This window comes from Siniperca chuatsi, linkage group LG7, assembly GCF_020085105.1.
Source record: "Siniperca chuatsi isolate FFG_IHB_CAS linkage group LG7, ASM2008510v1, whole genome shotgun sequence".
Lineage (NCBI taxonomy): Eukaryota > Metazoa > Chordata > Actinopteri > Centrarchiformes > Sinipercidae > Siniperca > Siniperca chuatsi.
Window position 1 is genome coordinate 25,073,558 of NC_058048.1, and position 14,642 is coordinate 25,088,199.

Below are 14,642 nucleotides of genomic sequence, written 5' to 3' on the forward strand. Positions count from 1 at the left end.
CCACTGCTTCACCCACGTCCCTTTTGGCCAAAATGTGAAGTTTAGTTAACAAGTCATCTGCTAATGTTGGCACCATCATGGATTAATGGGGAATGAAAGGGAGTGAGAGGAATGGGGCCGACAGGGAGGGAGGGAGGAAGGAGGCAGGGTGTCGACCCTTCTTCACATGCTGTATCTCCTTTATAGGCTCCCTCGTAGAGATTGCACAGTGAGGCTATAGTCTTGCATAAAGATGCTGCTTCTCCTCCTCCTCCTCCTCACACCTACCTGGTTATGACAAGAATAACCAGACAAGAGCCTCTTCGGGGGCTTGCGAAAGGTGCCCACACCATCCATGTTTTATTTAACAACTGTTGCTTTCAAAGTCTCTGCAAACTTATTCTCTCCTGTCTTTTTAATGGGTCCGTCAGTTCACCAGCTTCCTCGTTACTGAGCGATAATAAACTCTCATATCCTCAAAGAATATATCACTCCTCAGACTGAGAATGCACATAATTGGATGAAACTAGCTGAGTCGAGAGCATCCCGGTGGCTCAGTAGGCTGTGGCGAGAATCATGTAACTGTGACACCTTGTGTTTACAAATGTGGTCCTGGACTGTTGTCATGTGACATCTCTTTAGCTCTTTTAAGTCATGTCTATTTCTCCATTAAAAAAAAAAAAAAAAAATAAAAAGAAAAATGCCTTCTCAAAACAAAAAACAAGAACAAAGTAGAACCTGTTAGATGTGACACAGATGGTTAACAAGTTCTACGGTGTGTTCACAGGCATGCTGCATATTGTTGTAGGTGTTGGAAATTGTGACGGTGTCATGCTGTTTCAGTTTCAAAAATAATGTCACTTGAAAAAATGACTTTTACAGTACACAGTGTATGCTGAATTGTTTACACGTGTCTTGCTATGTCCGTGTTTTTCAGAATATTTTTATTTCCCAGTTAGAAATCAGTTACAAGCCATTAATAAGAACAACTTTTAAGTTGCTGCATTGTGAAATTCCTTTCGCTGTTGTTTTATCATTTCTCCTCATTAATAAAAGGTTAATGGGACTAACTTTTTAATAAGTTATCAGTTCTGTAGTTACAGATGTTAAGAGTCATTAATAAAGGTTCATGAGTTTCTCACTTTCTACTAAGCGAACAAGTCTACAGTTATAAAAGTTAATAATTTGTTCAATTGTTTTGGTTTGCATGCTCTGCAGCTCTTTTCTAGAAGGTCAGATGGTCCAGTGGTGTGGTCTTCTGATGAATTTAAGAGCTAAAAACACAATGCAAGTTTCATGCTGGAGTAGGATAACACCAGCCACAACCTGGCACTCCAAAAGGTGCTCATTTGAATTGATAATAACAGATGTATAAAGCAAAAATCATTTATTTACCATATTAAAGATATTACTTATAAACCCTTTATATAATGCTTAGGAGGTCGTACAAAAAATTCTATTAAGTACCAAATGATTCACATTTTACATTTTAATGGTTGATGTTAAGTAAGTAGTAAGTAAGTGAGTAGTTAAAGTTTAAAGTACCATCTGTGCCTAAAATAAAACAAACTGCATTTATTCTTTCTTGCTAATGGATAAGATCCACGTCAGGAAAAAGTTCCGATTAAAATGCTAATATCAGTTTTAGGTTGTGACTAAGCACAGTAGGAAAGGATATTTGTTGTTGATATTAAATAGACCAGTGGTTCCCAAAGCCATGGCACCCTGGGGTGCCTTGAGGACAGGCCAAGATTTATCAGAACTTTGTTAATTTATTGAGCATTTTTAACAATGTCAGCGACATTAACATTGACTACATTTCGTGTTACGTTTTCAAACAAATCAAAATCACTCTGTTAAAAAGTATGTTTAATATGCCGCAGCTAATGACGTGACAGTGGTAGCTGGTTGTCATAGTAACATAGTAACACATTTTCTGACTATGGAGTTTTTCAGGAACTCGGCAGTCAGAAAAATAGTGATGGTCAGATGCTGACACATTCCAGCCCTCAACACAGTCTGACAGGACTGAATCTGCCCAAAGCTAAAATCAGACTGAACCCTACTTGGCTAACAGCTTAACGGACAGTTTTTGGCTGCTTGTGGAACGCAGAAATCCATTCACTGATGGTACATCATACATGTGTGATGTGTCTCTCTCATCTCTGGTACACATGAAAACAAGAAACCAGCTGTCAGTGGAGTCAGAGCTGCAGGTTGTGCTCTCGCTCACCATCATCAACAGCAGGCTCAAATGTCCCATTAAAGTGCCTGCAAACTTTTTTTGTCTTTGTACACCTTAAATATAAGTTAATTTTAATATTAAAGACATAAATGAAATACGTAACATATTAGTGTATTTAATTATATTCATTGTTCATTTTAAGTGAAATATTTATCTGTAAATCTGCAGAGCGCCTGTTGGCTTTTATTCTGAGTGACTGAAAATGGGCCTATATTATTTAACTTAAAGCAGCTATAACTGATATTTTACAATAATGTATTAAATGATGATGTGAAAACAATGCGACAATATTAAAGGGTTCTGCATTATAGCTTTATATCAAGGTTTAGGTCATTCTTTAGCTGTCTGGTAAGTATATGCACTGTTTTGATTCAGTCTCACCGCTCTTGTAGAGCCGTTTTTAGCTGCACAAGCCAGCAGCTTTCTCAGCGAAAAAGCTCTAAAAACCTACTGGAGACTACCTGCCCAGCACCAAACAGCAGACAGACAAAGTTAGAGACTAGCTGCTGAACATAGTGGAGCATTTAGCAGCTAAATAGCTTTTTTCTCAGGAGTTGGTAGAGACCACATTAAAGGCCAAAAACAGAACTAAAGGAGAGTTAATACTGGACTTACATTCATGAGGTGGCCAGAAACATGACTCCAAATGAAAGCTAATGTTGCTCCATAACTGCTGTGTAAATATGCACATTCACCATATCAACTTAAAAAGGTGATGATATGCCAAGGATGTGATTACAACTTGTTTCCACCGTTCCCAAGTGACCATAAAAATCTGTTATTGCTGGTTTTAATATTAATATAATTATATCTAAAATAAGATAAAAAAAAATGATAAGCATCAGTGTTCACATATGCATGTTATATTAAGGATTGGGTGGCTCGGGGTGCCATGACAAAAAATTCCTTTTGAAGGGTTACCTTATATATATATATATATATATATATATATATATATATATATATATATATATATATATATATATAACCCTATATATATATACCCTCATTTTACTGCTTGTAATATGAAAAGAGTGAATGTTTCAACAGTTATGAAGCCATGAAACTGAATAAGAAAGATGGAAAATGCTTTTCTTTCTGCAAATAAAAAATGTTGCAGCTTAGAGTATTTCACAAGAATCTCTCACATCAAGAACTAGGACTACTGCTATTGAACAATTAAAATGTATTAATTTAGCAAGACAGAAACTTAAATAGTCCCCAAGTGAGAAAATGTATTTTAGGTTAACCTCTACTGGTATTTGTCACATTTACAGTTTTGTTTGAGTGTTATAATGTCAAAGAGATAATGCTAAGAAACACTGCTGAATAATTAGCGGCTTCAAAACCATTTGATAAACTTTGCGTGCATCAAAGGGGTTGTCTCCTTTGACAGGTTCACATAAAGAAATTAAGCTGAAGTGAAGAAGAAAAAGAAAGTGAAGGAAACGTAGCAGGCTTGTGGTAAATGATCAAAAGATGTACATTTCTGTCAGAAACATCTAAGGCCTGATGTTGAAGTGTGAACTAACACTGTAAAACTGTGACAGGACGTTAAGGACCTGCTTCACACTTTACATACACATACAAATACACAGTACTACTAAATCCTCATACACTGTGTATACTGTAACATGTATACATGTACTGTACACAGGTAAGAACTTGCATTTGAGTATATGTTTACAGTATGTGAAGCAGATCACATCATCTTGACATCATTTTTATTCACCTATTTTGTGTAAAATAATAACACAATTTTAAAGTTCTCTTTTTAAATTGTTTGTTGTGTAAACTGAAGACTGAAAGACTTTGAGCTCAGAAAGGTTATAATCCTGTGTCGTTCATTTTACGGGAACTTAATGTTCAATGTTCTTTTTGTTATTAGCAATGTTAGTCAGGTAAGATCTGTGGTTAAGCTGATCATAACTGAATTCAGTACTTGAAGGAAATTTACCACCTGGGTGTTGTACATTTTTCCTATTATTCATGATAACATAATACTCAATCAATTAAGTGCTGATCTGTGAATGTGGTGATATCGCTGCAACAGACTTTCAGGAATTGAGTAAAATGCTGATATGACCAATAAGAATGATGGAAAACTACAAAAATAAGACCAAGGTTATAACCATCCAAGTCAGGTTTGTTTTGTTACCCAGTCAGATCCTTGGTCTGCCTAAAATACAACCTGCATGTACAGCAGTGCTTAAAGGGAGTTGATCCTTGTTAAGTGTGTAATGGAGCCAAACAGAGACATGTCTGGAGACTTTAAGTGTGCAGATAGTCAGGCTGTGCTCTTGCCAGCAGCCCGGGTCAGGAGACAGAAACCTAGTGGATGATATATTCCTGTGAAGCACCTCATGAATCCTTTATCAGTGTGTTTGAACATTGATCAGATTGAGTATCAGCCCGAAGGCTGGACTCTGCTCTCGAAGTGAGTAGAAAATCCAAATTCTCACATGAGAGTGATACGAGGCGATACAAGAACATCCGTAAGACAAAAGAAGTTTAAAAAAAAAAAAGGAAAAAAACGGCCTAGCCTAAATTTCTACTTATACACTATATGTACTTTGAAAACGTACTGCTTTTCTTCCTCTTATCTCAATTTGTTTTGCAGCTCTGATATTAACACTTGGAACAAATTGTCAGATTTGCAAAGGTTCTGTTGTACAGTAACTGCTGTTGGATCTGACGGCTGGTAGTAACTCCTGTTGCTTAGATCTGAAATGTGGCGTGTGTGTGTGTGTGTGTGTGTGTGTGTGTGTGTGTGTGTGTGTGTGTGTGTGTGTGTGTGTGTGTGTGTGGTGGTGGTAAACACCTACTCCAAATGACTCATCAGAAAGCAGCAGAGGCTTTATGGACATATTTAGACAAATCCAGTCAGATGCTGGAAGCCTGGTATTGCTTGTTGCACATCGCCTTCACAATACGCTGGCAGCAGAAATTGTGCTACATTGATGAGCACTGTGTCTGACATTATGCCTGAGAAATTAATGTTAATATTAGGTGACTAGATGTGTGATCTAAATGGGCTCATAACAGGTTAACCAGGAATGAGAAGTCACTAGCACTGGGAGCCGAGCTGGGTTTAGAAACTTCTGAATGGGGGTTTCTAATATGAGACTAGCATATCAATAAATAGCTGCTATTTGTAACTGCAAAAAGCCTACCGTCATGGATGAATTATAAGACAGTGGGACTGAAAGAGACACAAAGCATCTAAAAAAGAGGCGGCCGTGTCATTTGCATTCATCTTGCATCTATTTGTGGTCGTTGTGCATCTCTTTGTAGTTGTTTTGTGTGTCTTTGTGGTCATTTTGTATCTCTTTGTGGTCGTTCTGCATCGTTTTGTAGTTGTTTTGTGTCTCTTTATGGTAGTTTTGCATCTTTTGATGCAAAATGACAGGTCATTTACAGTATGTAGAGTATGTATCTAATTTATAACTCCATGTTGTGAGGAGTAATATGTTAATTAGAATGTCTTCCACTAATTGCTGTGTCAACACTTGGGACTATCTGCTGCTCTTTGTTCACAGATTGATTTAGAATTTGTCACTATTGCTATCTATTTGGTGGAAATAAAAGCTGTTGACATATTCCAGGTTAGGCGCAGTGGTAGCTTTTGTCTAAACAGGTGCAATGATTCATTCTGCCTTCCCTTCTCTCTGCGGTGCTTCTGCATGGAGACTCTCCCACTGTGACTGTTTAATTAGTCACCAATGTCTGTGTCAGTGTTTCAGCGCCGGGCTGCTCGACTCCCTCGGTGACAAACTGTTGCCAAAGAAACACATCCACAGCGAGCTCAGATCCACTGATGCCGAGGGGCGGCTTGAAGAGTTCAGGGGGTGATTGAATTGTTTACAGCTCTCCTCTCTTTTTCAGTTTTCTGTTGGGAAATATAGCATCATTTATGTCTGCTTGGCTTTTCCTTTAGCATAAATCTGAAATGACTAATGGTACACGGTGGCTCCTTGCCTCCAAACGACACTGTGAATATCAAAAGGATTGATCAAAGACTTTATTAGCTACACGCTCCAAACTAACACCCTCACTAAGATTTCTTTGTACTGTATATATAAGGAATCTGACATTTCCAGGCTCAGTTCCTTCATTTTTTCATGGTGTGCTTATTTTTTGCTGACATGTTTTTTCTTCAGTCCACCAAAACTCGGGAGATTCTTTTAGCTCAGCTCATGCCCACTGGCAGATTGTAAATTTGGGATTCTGTGAAGATACAGTTGATGCACAGCCAATATATAGAGATGATGAAACACACAGTTATTGTATTGATTGGAGAGATCAGAATTGAAAAACTCCACACACACACACACACCCACCCACACACACACACACACACACACACACACACACACACACACAGATACATACACACACACACGCTCTTTAGGCAAGATTGCTCATTTGGGGATCATTCACTTGAATGCACATAATGATATGAATTTGAGACAGATTAAGTCACTGATCAAGAAATTTGCAGCACCATTGATGCCAGGATGCATATTCTCCATAGCTCAAAGCTTAAAATGAAATGCGTCAGCACCAGTTCACAGACACAACTTTAAGCAGTTGTGGTTTCTCTCCTCAGGCAGATCTGCTGTCTCCAGTGCCACCCAGAGGTCTTAATGTAGCTGCAACTCTGTCACACTTTGATTATACCTCTCTAATCTTGACAGCCTTCTTCGTTCAAGGCTGTGGTGTTTGTGTACTGTCTCCTCTGAAGAGTTATTTTTCTGCTCAGATCTCAATATCCCTCTAAATACACCCCCCATCCTCTAATTCAGTGTCCCTGTCTTTTTCCTCCATCTCCTCCTCTTCATTTAGCCGTCATGTCAGCCTTGATTGTGAGAAGCGATCACGCCTGATCATCAAGGCACCACCAAGTGCCTCCATGGCCAAACCTGAATATTCAATAATCTCAAAAATCTGTGATCTTGTTAACATCATTAATCCTCAGTTGTCATCTCACTTTTCTCCCCACTTTCTTTGTCTTCCCTTCTCTTTCTCTCTCAGGTCTACATCCCCTGCAGAACAGCTATTGTCCTGGCCAACGAGGAGATAGATTACTGTTATTAGAGGATGATTGTCTCCACAGAGACGAGGATCGAGGATGGATTCCAACCTCAAACTGAGTGTTAACAATCACCTTCATCATAAAGTGTCAGCCTTGCACACCACCCAAACTCACTTTTTGTGTTTTTTAAATGGGGAAAAAAAAAGCATTGTGAGCGTGTGTGTTTTCAAACACCATCTGCAACCTTAGATGCTGTGTAACCCCATTTACTACAGATTGCTCCATTTGGGAAGCGTCCAACCTAACCAGCAGCTAGATGCTAAAACTTAAAACCCTGCCGAGTCCATCCACCACTAGCCAGCAGCCATTTATAGGCTCTGTTGAATTTGGCGTGTCATCTGAAACACATGACTGGCGACTGTGTCAGAGGGAAGCAGTACAGCAAGCATTCAAACAGGATAAAAACTATTAAAGAATATTTTAGAATGTTGTGTATGTTGAAATATATTTTACTTAGTTTAATTATTTTGTATTTAAATACAAATAATTTAGAGATTTACAGTATTACCAGCACTGCAAAATCAAAACGTCCTGGTATTTAATCACTGGTGATCCATCTTTGTTAATTTGCATTGTGGGACACTGTACAGTACATATAAAATGTTGTAATTTGCACAAAGTAATAAGCTGCTTTAAATGATGATACTTTTAATGGTTATCTAAAACAGTTGTGTTTGAATTTATGCAGCTACTGGGAGCTTTTATGTGGTTATTTATGGCCCTGTTATTCAGCCAGTAATTTGCAGCTAAAGCAAAGTGTTAAGATCACCTAATTTGGATTGTTCAGTGTGTTGCATAATGCACAAGTAACATTTTTAGCTGAATTACACAATTTTTTCCACTTTGCAAAAAGTAATGCAGCGTTTAATCCTACAGTAGATCACATTAAAGTAGTTTATGTCGTGAATTTCGGTAAACTCTTCAAACTCTGCTAAATTCTACTAAAATAAGTGACACACTGATGATCAACACATCATTTTGTGTGGGAGAAGACAATTTTATAGGTACAGTATGACACACCTGACTACTTTAAGATACTATGATTTATATGCACCATGTTCATTTGGTACTGTAGCATTCCCCAGGGATTATTCCAGAAAAACACAGAAAAACCTAAATTCACACAGAGAACGTGTGCCTCTTCCAATTAAATCTGACTTTTGTGACTTTTGTCTCAACACATTTGATGATTGAACATCTCAAAGAACAGCTGCAACTCTCATCCTGTCTTTCCCCATAGCTGTTATATGAGAAGGTTATTGATTAACCGAAATGTGTATGAACTGAGGAACATCACTGATGATAGTTTTTGCGACTCCTGAATTCACTCTCGCAGGACACATGTAATTAAAATGGTCTTTCATACAAGAGGTTTCATCTTTCGAGGTTATGTTTTGCAAATGACTGTGATAGTTGATCCGTTTCCAGCCTTTATGTTCTTTTGGTTTCCATCCTCCTCCTAAAGGTCCCTCGTTGCCATATGAATGGATGTCTTTTGGACAATTTTCAGTATTCTTTGAACGTTTTATCAAAGCAGTACTGTTATAAGTGAAACAAGAGCTGATTTTGGGCATCCCAGATAAAACCTAATGTCTTGATTTACTGGCATGCGTACTGGAATTCTGTGAGCCACACCTATTGCATTAGTACAGTTTCTCTTTTAAGCGGTGTATTGTAGCATATGGCAGGTTTTGATCTGCCTCCCCTGCAGCTGAAGAAAACAAATTTATATTCAGGAGCATCCTCTTGTGTTTAGCCAAAAGTATCATGAACATGTAATTTCTTTTTGTGTAACAATAAAATAATTCAAAAATGCTTTTCGCCACTGCTCGAAAAGCAGAGAGGATCACTGCATAAATTTTTGTGAGACTGAAGTGGAGTGTTTAATCATCCCTCATCTGACCCAATGTCATTGTCGTTTTACCACTACCAAAATGAATTGTCTGCATTTGTTCTCAAAAGTAAAACTGATGTCGGATACACATGAACTATTGCAGCATATTTCTTTCATTATAACTAATGATAATAAATCAGTGCCTGTCTAGCCACAAGAAAAGTGTGGATGAACCGGATGTGCAGTCTGACTACTGATTCTGCACCATCGCACACTTATGGAAATGTAGGGGCTTCAGCATCCTCCAGAGTATATTGTGATGGTACTCATCAAGTACTTGATAACAAAAACTGTTCTTTTTAGTCTTGATATTCAAAGAGTTCATTCTAATTTTGGAAGTCGTTTTCAGTTGTTGCCTGTCTGTCAGTTTCATCCATCAGTGGAATTCCTACATATGTACAAGGCTGCTTGTAGATTTACATTGTATCCTTATTTGCATCTAAATTCTAAGTAACTGTCATGAGAGATGCTACAGGGTTTATGTTTCACCAAATATTCTGTGGTTCTTACAAGAAATGACAAATGGTAGAAAAAATGTCATTGCAACTGAATCCATTAAAGACGGTTAATTATCTTATATGAAGAACAATTATCTTACAATTGCATTTTTATTGTTTCTTTGTGTTCATTTCATTTGGACACCATTGAAGGTGAGTCAGGTCCAGAAAGTATTTTTTTTTTATAGAATTTAATTCAGATTTTTTGTTACTGTATTCTTTTTTTCCTTGTCGGCAAACATTTCAGATAATGAGTCTATTTTTTTTTTTAAAAAGAGTTGTTTTGAAACAAAAGTCTTTCTCTTAACAAGGTGTAGAAAATTCTTATGGAATTTGTCAGTTATCTGTGCAAGAATAGTGTGCAGGTCATATTTTAATTTGGACCTTTGTGTGCATTTTAGTACCTGTGATACCTTACTCTTTTTTTCTGAGTGATAATGAATAACACAATGTTGATAGTGTAAACATACAGTGCTGAACAAGCTACAGGGAAACAAAACAGTACATGAAAAAGGGAACTTTGCTTTTGCGTCTAAGAGCCGCTTTAAACCTCCTTGAAATGCCATCATATACGGGTCCTGTGAACTGTGTGTAGTAGAATACTGGACCAGACTTCAATAAGGAAAGCCCTGAAATCTTTGGAGTGACAGAAGAAGTAATCTACTTCGTTCTCTGCACTCCAGAACATAAAGTTGCAGTTTCCATTTGGTCACCAGGGAAGCTGTGAAATGTTGTTACTGGACTATACAGAACAATCGCCTCAGTGATTCCCACAACGTGATGTAAGGGGGATGAAAGACAACTCATCAGACCATAATACTTAAATTTCTATTTCCTAGTCATCCACACTTTGTGCTACTTACACCATATTATGTGTCTTTGTACACTGGCATCGATACAAGCAGCTTCTTAATAGCAGCTGCAGCATCAAAAGCAGTTTGGGAAGATCACAATATAGCTTTTGTTGAGGCTGATTCAATTCTATGGGCATTTTTGAAACTGCATTTTTGTGGAGTTCAGAAGATATTAAAAAAAAATAAATTTGAATGTGTTTTTTCTGTTACTGGTTCACACCCTACACATTTTCATGAACCGTTTCTTGAGTGTCTGGCTGCTCACTTGGTTTAGGCGCATGTTTTGAAGCTGCCTGACATGTCTCATACAACTTTTCAGTTTCTTCATTGTTAAGTATCTAATAAAGGCAAAGTCCTCACCCCCTCAAAAACCACCTGACCTTTTCCAAAAATGGCCCTCAGTTACTTTATAATATTCATGTGCTATAGGGGATGGCCTGTACAATATAATGCAGTCCAGTCCAATTACCATACAAATTTGTACACACAATGGACAAAATAACATAAACACCTTACAGCATAATGCAACACCACTGCAAACTATGGCTTCAGAATATAACTGAGTTCAAACATTAACATTCTGAAACAGTCGCAGCAAAACCTGAAATGCAAGCTTCACAATGTTAGATGTTAGTGAATTTTACAGGTGTTTATGTTGTTGAGTGCAACCCCTGTAGATATGACCGCCATGAAATATACAGGACATATACAGTATGTTGTGTTGTACATGAGAAGATTTCATTTGTAACTCTGAAAGCACATTCTGTGTTGTAACAGTGTGTGTTTTTGTATTTTTTTATGGGCTCACTAGGATAGAAATGCCTAAAGGGAAGATCCTGAAGAATGCAATATTGTCAAAGTCAGAATTGGGGGTATGACATATATAAAGAGGATGTTTTCACAGTCTGACCCATGAGACTGCACAAGTCAGGAAGGGATTTCACCATGCACGCTGCTGCAGCTCTAATACAAAAAGCCTGCGATGATATCTATTCTGTTACTTGAGCTTTCCAGATAAATGCTTGCTTAGGCCGAGACAAGCACTTCAGAAATGACAAATGTAAAGTTAATTACATTAATTTGTGAAATGTTTGTTAGGTCATATGGCATTTTTTTCTGCTGGCACAGTAGGAAAATAACCAATGAATAATTTCAGGAAAACGTAGAGGGCCAGTAAGTATTAGAATTCAACGTCTAATATAAAGCAGTAAGATTGGATGGCAAATGTCATTGAATGCCATGATAAAAGGGGTCTTCGCTGTGTATGGTATCTGATGACTTCCCTCTCTTTCAGTATGATATTAGAGTGTTTAAATAGCAAAGAAAACCTGAAAATCCTGTTTTATACCCATATACCCCCAGAGAATTTCTTTTTGGCAATTCTGTTAAACCTCTATCTGTCAGGGTTCATCAAACCCGAGCAGAAATGTTAAGAGTTAAACTTTCTTTAACCCATGCTGAGTCAATGTCCAGCAAATTCGAGGCAACAATACACTATTAATGTCAAGAACTATTAGAGAAGTTAGTTTTTTGTTCTCAATATTCATCAGAACATTTTGCACATACTGTTCTATAAATAGAAAAGTTCAGCTTACACATAAGACTGCTTGTTCTTGCCTCTCCTGAATATGTGAAACAGTCAAGAAAAGTATATAAGATTGTTGTGTTTGAAGAGAGGTAGCCTGTGGTTTTCAGGAACAATCAGCTCCCGCAGGTTTGAATGCCTGGGGCACACAGTATGGAACCAGGTCCTTTTCAGACTAGCTAGTTGTATTTTTCTAGGATGGTAAGACACTGTCCTCCATAACTTTAGCATCCTATAAAATATGGTCAAAGGCTTCATTTCTTGGGTTGGTTCGTATACATTTAGAAGGGACGAATCATAGGAGGCTTGATAATCTGAACGTTGCAGTTATAGTGTCATGTTAGGAACACAAAAAGGGTGTACCAAAAGTATTTAATAAAATTTTTTTGCATGCACCAGAGGATACAAGATGTTTCGGAAAATAGTTTTGGAGTAGCCTCATGTTTGTGTGCCTGTCATGTATTATTATATTGGAGTCACAGAGCTATGCATTCTCTTTTTCTTAAAAATAAATACCCAGTGATTTAAAAAACCAAGAAGGTCATTTAATAACACTTACTGCTGTTCTGAAGGTATTAGCAGAATGCTCAAAGACTCTTCCAATTATCTGGATTTTAAAAAATCTTTCTGCTGTAGAACAAAAAAGATTTTTAACCCGTTTCCCAAGTTTTGACTATTTCCTATCCAGGTAGCCAGAAATGATATATCTTCTTGCTCATTTTGTATGACACAAGAAAAATATTAAAATGTTATTTTATAATGAAATATAGAATAATACAATATAGACAAATATAACTGATACTAAAATGTTTACATTTTGTTTCACCTTGTAGAAATTGAGCACCAGCATAGGCTATGTCATTTCTGGCTGCCATCTTTGTTTGGATTAGAAAACAGTGCAGCAACTTGGGAAATGGGTTAAAAAGCTTCTTTACCATGCGTAATATTTTTTTATTCAGATGGTTAGAAGAGTCTTTAAGGAATCAGTTTTCTTTTCAAAGATCACCTGGTATTTATCTTTCTGGAAAAGGGATGCTTATCTCTGTGACTTGAATGTAATGGTAATACATGAGAGTTTTTGTTTTGACAGAGACTTCCAGTGTTTGTGCTATAAGCAAGGCTAAGACATCTCTTTGTACTTTTGGTAAGATAGCAAACAAGGGATTTTCCCAAAAATGTTGGAGCGTTAGTATCAAAAGCTTGAGGAGGAGGGATCCTTGGCCTCCTGGGTCAAACTGATTTGAATCTTTACTTTTATTGTGATTGATATGATTGTAAAGATCGTTGGTGCCTGAATCAAGCCGTCTTAGTGCAGCACTCTGGCATCAGCGAGGGAGAGGGGAAGATCAATGTGTGTGGTGGGACTGTTGTCAGGCCCAGCAGAGAGCAGAGTGTGCTGATATTCTTTTTGTCAGTAGGCCTACAGTCACTCTTTCATCTTTATGCAGTGACTGGTTCCAATACAGATCTTTGGGACCCAAAGTGCCATTTGTTTTCTATTGTACAAGGTAATTAAATGCATTCTCCTGGTATCTCGTGTCTATTCAGCCCTCATTAAACAGCTTGAATGAAAACCATCGGTACTCAAGCTCCTAAGAACCAGAGCTGGGTAAACACTAGTAGAAACGGCATTAATACAGAATCCAGTGGTTCTCATTCATGAAGGTGGTTAATGGGGTGGGAAACGATCCACCAGACGTGTACAGATACTGTATCTAAAAGGAGCAAAATGCAGTGATATGTAGTGAAGAGGAGCGTGCAAGTGTTTCTTATGAAGTACGTCCTCCTCTGAGTCCCACAGGAACTGCATTACTTCAAAATCACTGAAGTCGAGAGCACTGACTCCCATTTATCAACGCGATCCACAATTGGCCCAAAGGGTGAGCGGCAGTCAACCATAAATCTAGAAATGTCAGATAAAGCAGCATATACAGCACTTCTCTTACCAATTATGTCTTAGTAAGCTTTTATACGTGTACTAGTTATAGTCAAAGCAAAGAAGGGAATCATGAAGCGGACCGAATATCCCACTGATCTCAACACCCTCTGCAGCTAGTTTCAGCAAGGCCTAAAAATGACTGATCTGGTTGGAAGGAATCTGTCCATCCCAGGCTGGATGGAGCTTAGTCATGACTGGTGTGGCTTCCTTTTTGTATGCTGAGCAGTCTGTAAGGATCCCTTTGCATTGATAATTCCAAATCCTATACAGATTTTGGGCCTGTATATCAAGAATCAGGCAGAAGTAAGAGGATCACAACATGGTACCGCTCTGCAGCCACAGCAGGAAACTCAGAGAGTGGAGCGTAACAGCTTTGTTTCCCCACTGAGACTTATGCAGCTTCACAAGCGATCCATAATCATCCAGTGTTGATGTGACGGTTTGAATGCAACGATTAAAGGACGGAGGACCAGCAGGGAAAGATGTCAACATATGCACACTGATATAGAGCCAAATTTAAATTAAGTGTATGCTGCTGTTTCTGATCACCCTCC

At 37.9% G+C, this 14,642-nt stretch overlaps 1 protein-coding gene across 1 annotated transcript in view; it reads left to right on the forward strand.

Annotated features, from left to right (window-relative positions):
• gbe1b (glucan (1,4-alpha-), branching enzyme 1b) overlaps positions 1-9,802 on the forward strand; it is an 84,978-nt gene extending 75,176 nt beyond the window's left edge. Inside the window, exon 16 of the mRNA XM_044201938.1 lies at positions 7,259-9,802. Coding sequence (XP_044057873.1) covers positions 7,259-7,321 — 63 coding nt within the window. The 3' untranslated portion in view covers positions 7,322-9,802. The remainder of the gene's footprint in view (positions 1-7,258) is intronic.
• The last annotated feature ends 4,840 nt before the right edge of the window (positions 9,803-14,642 follow it).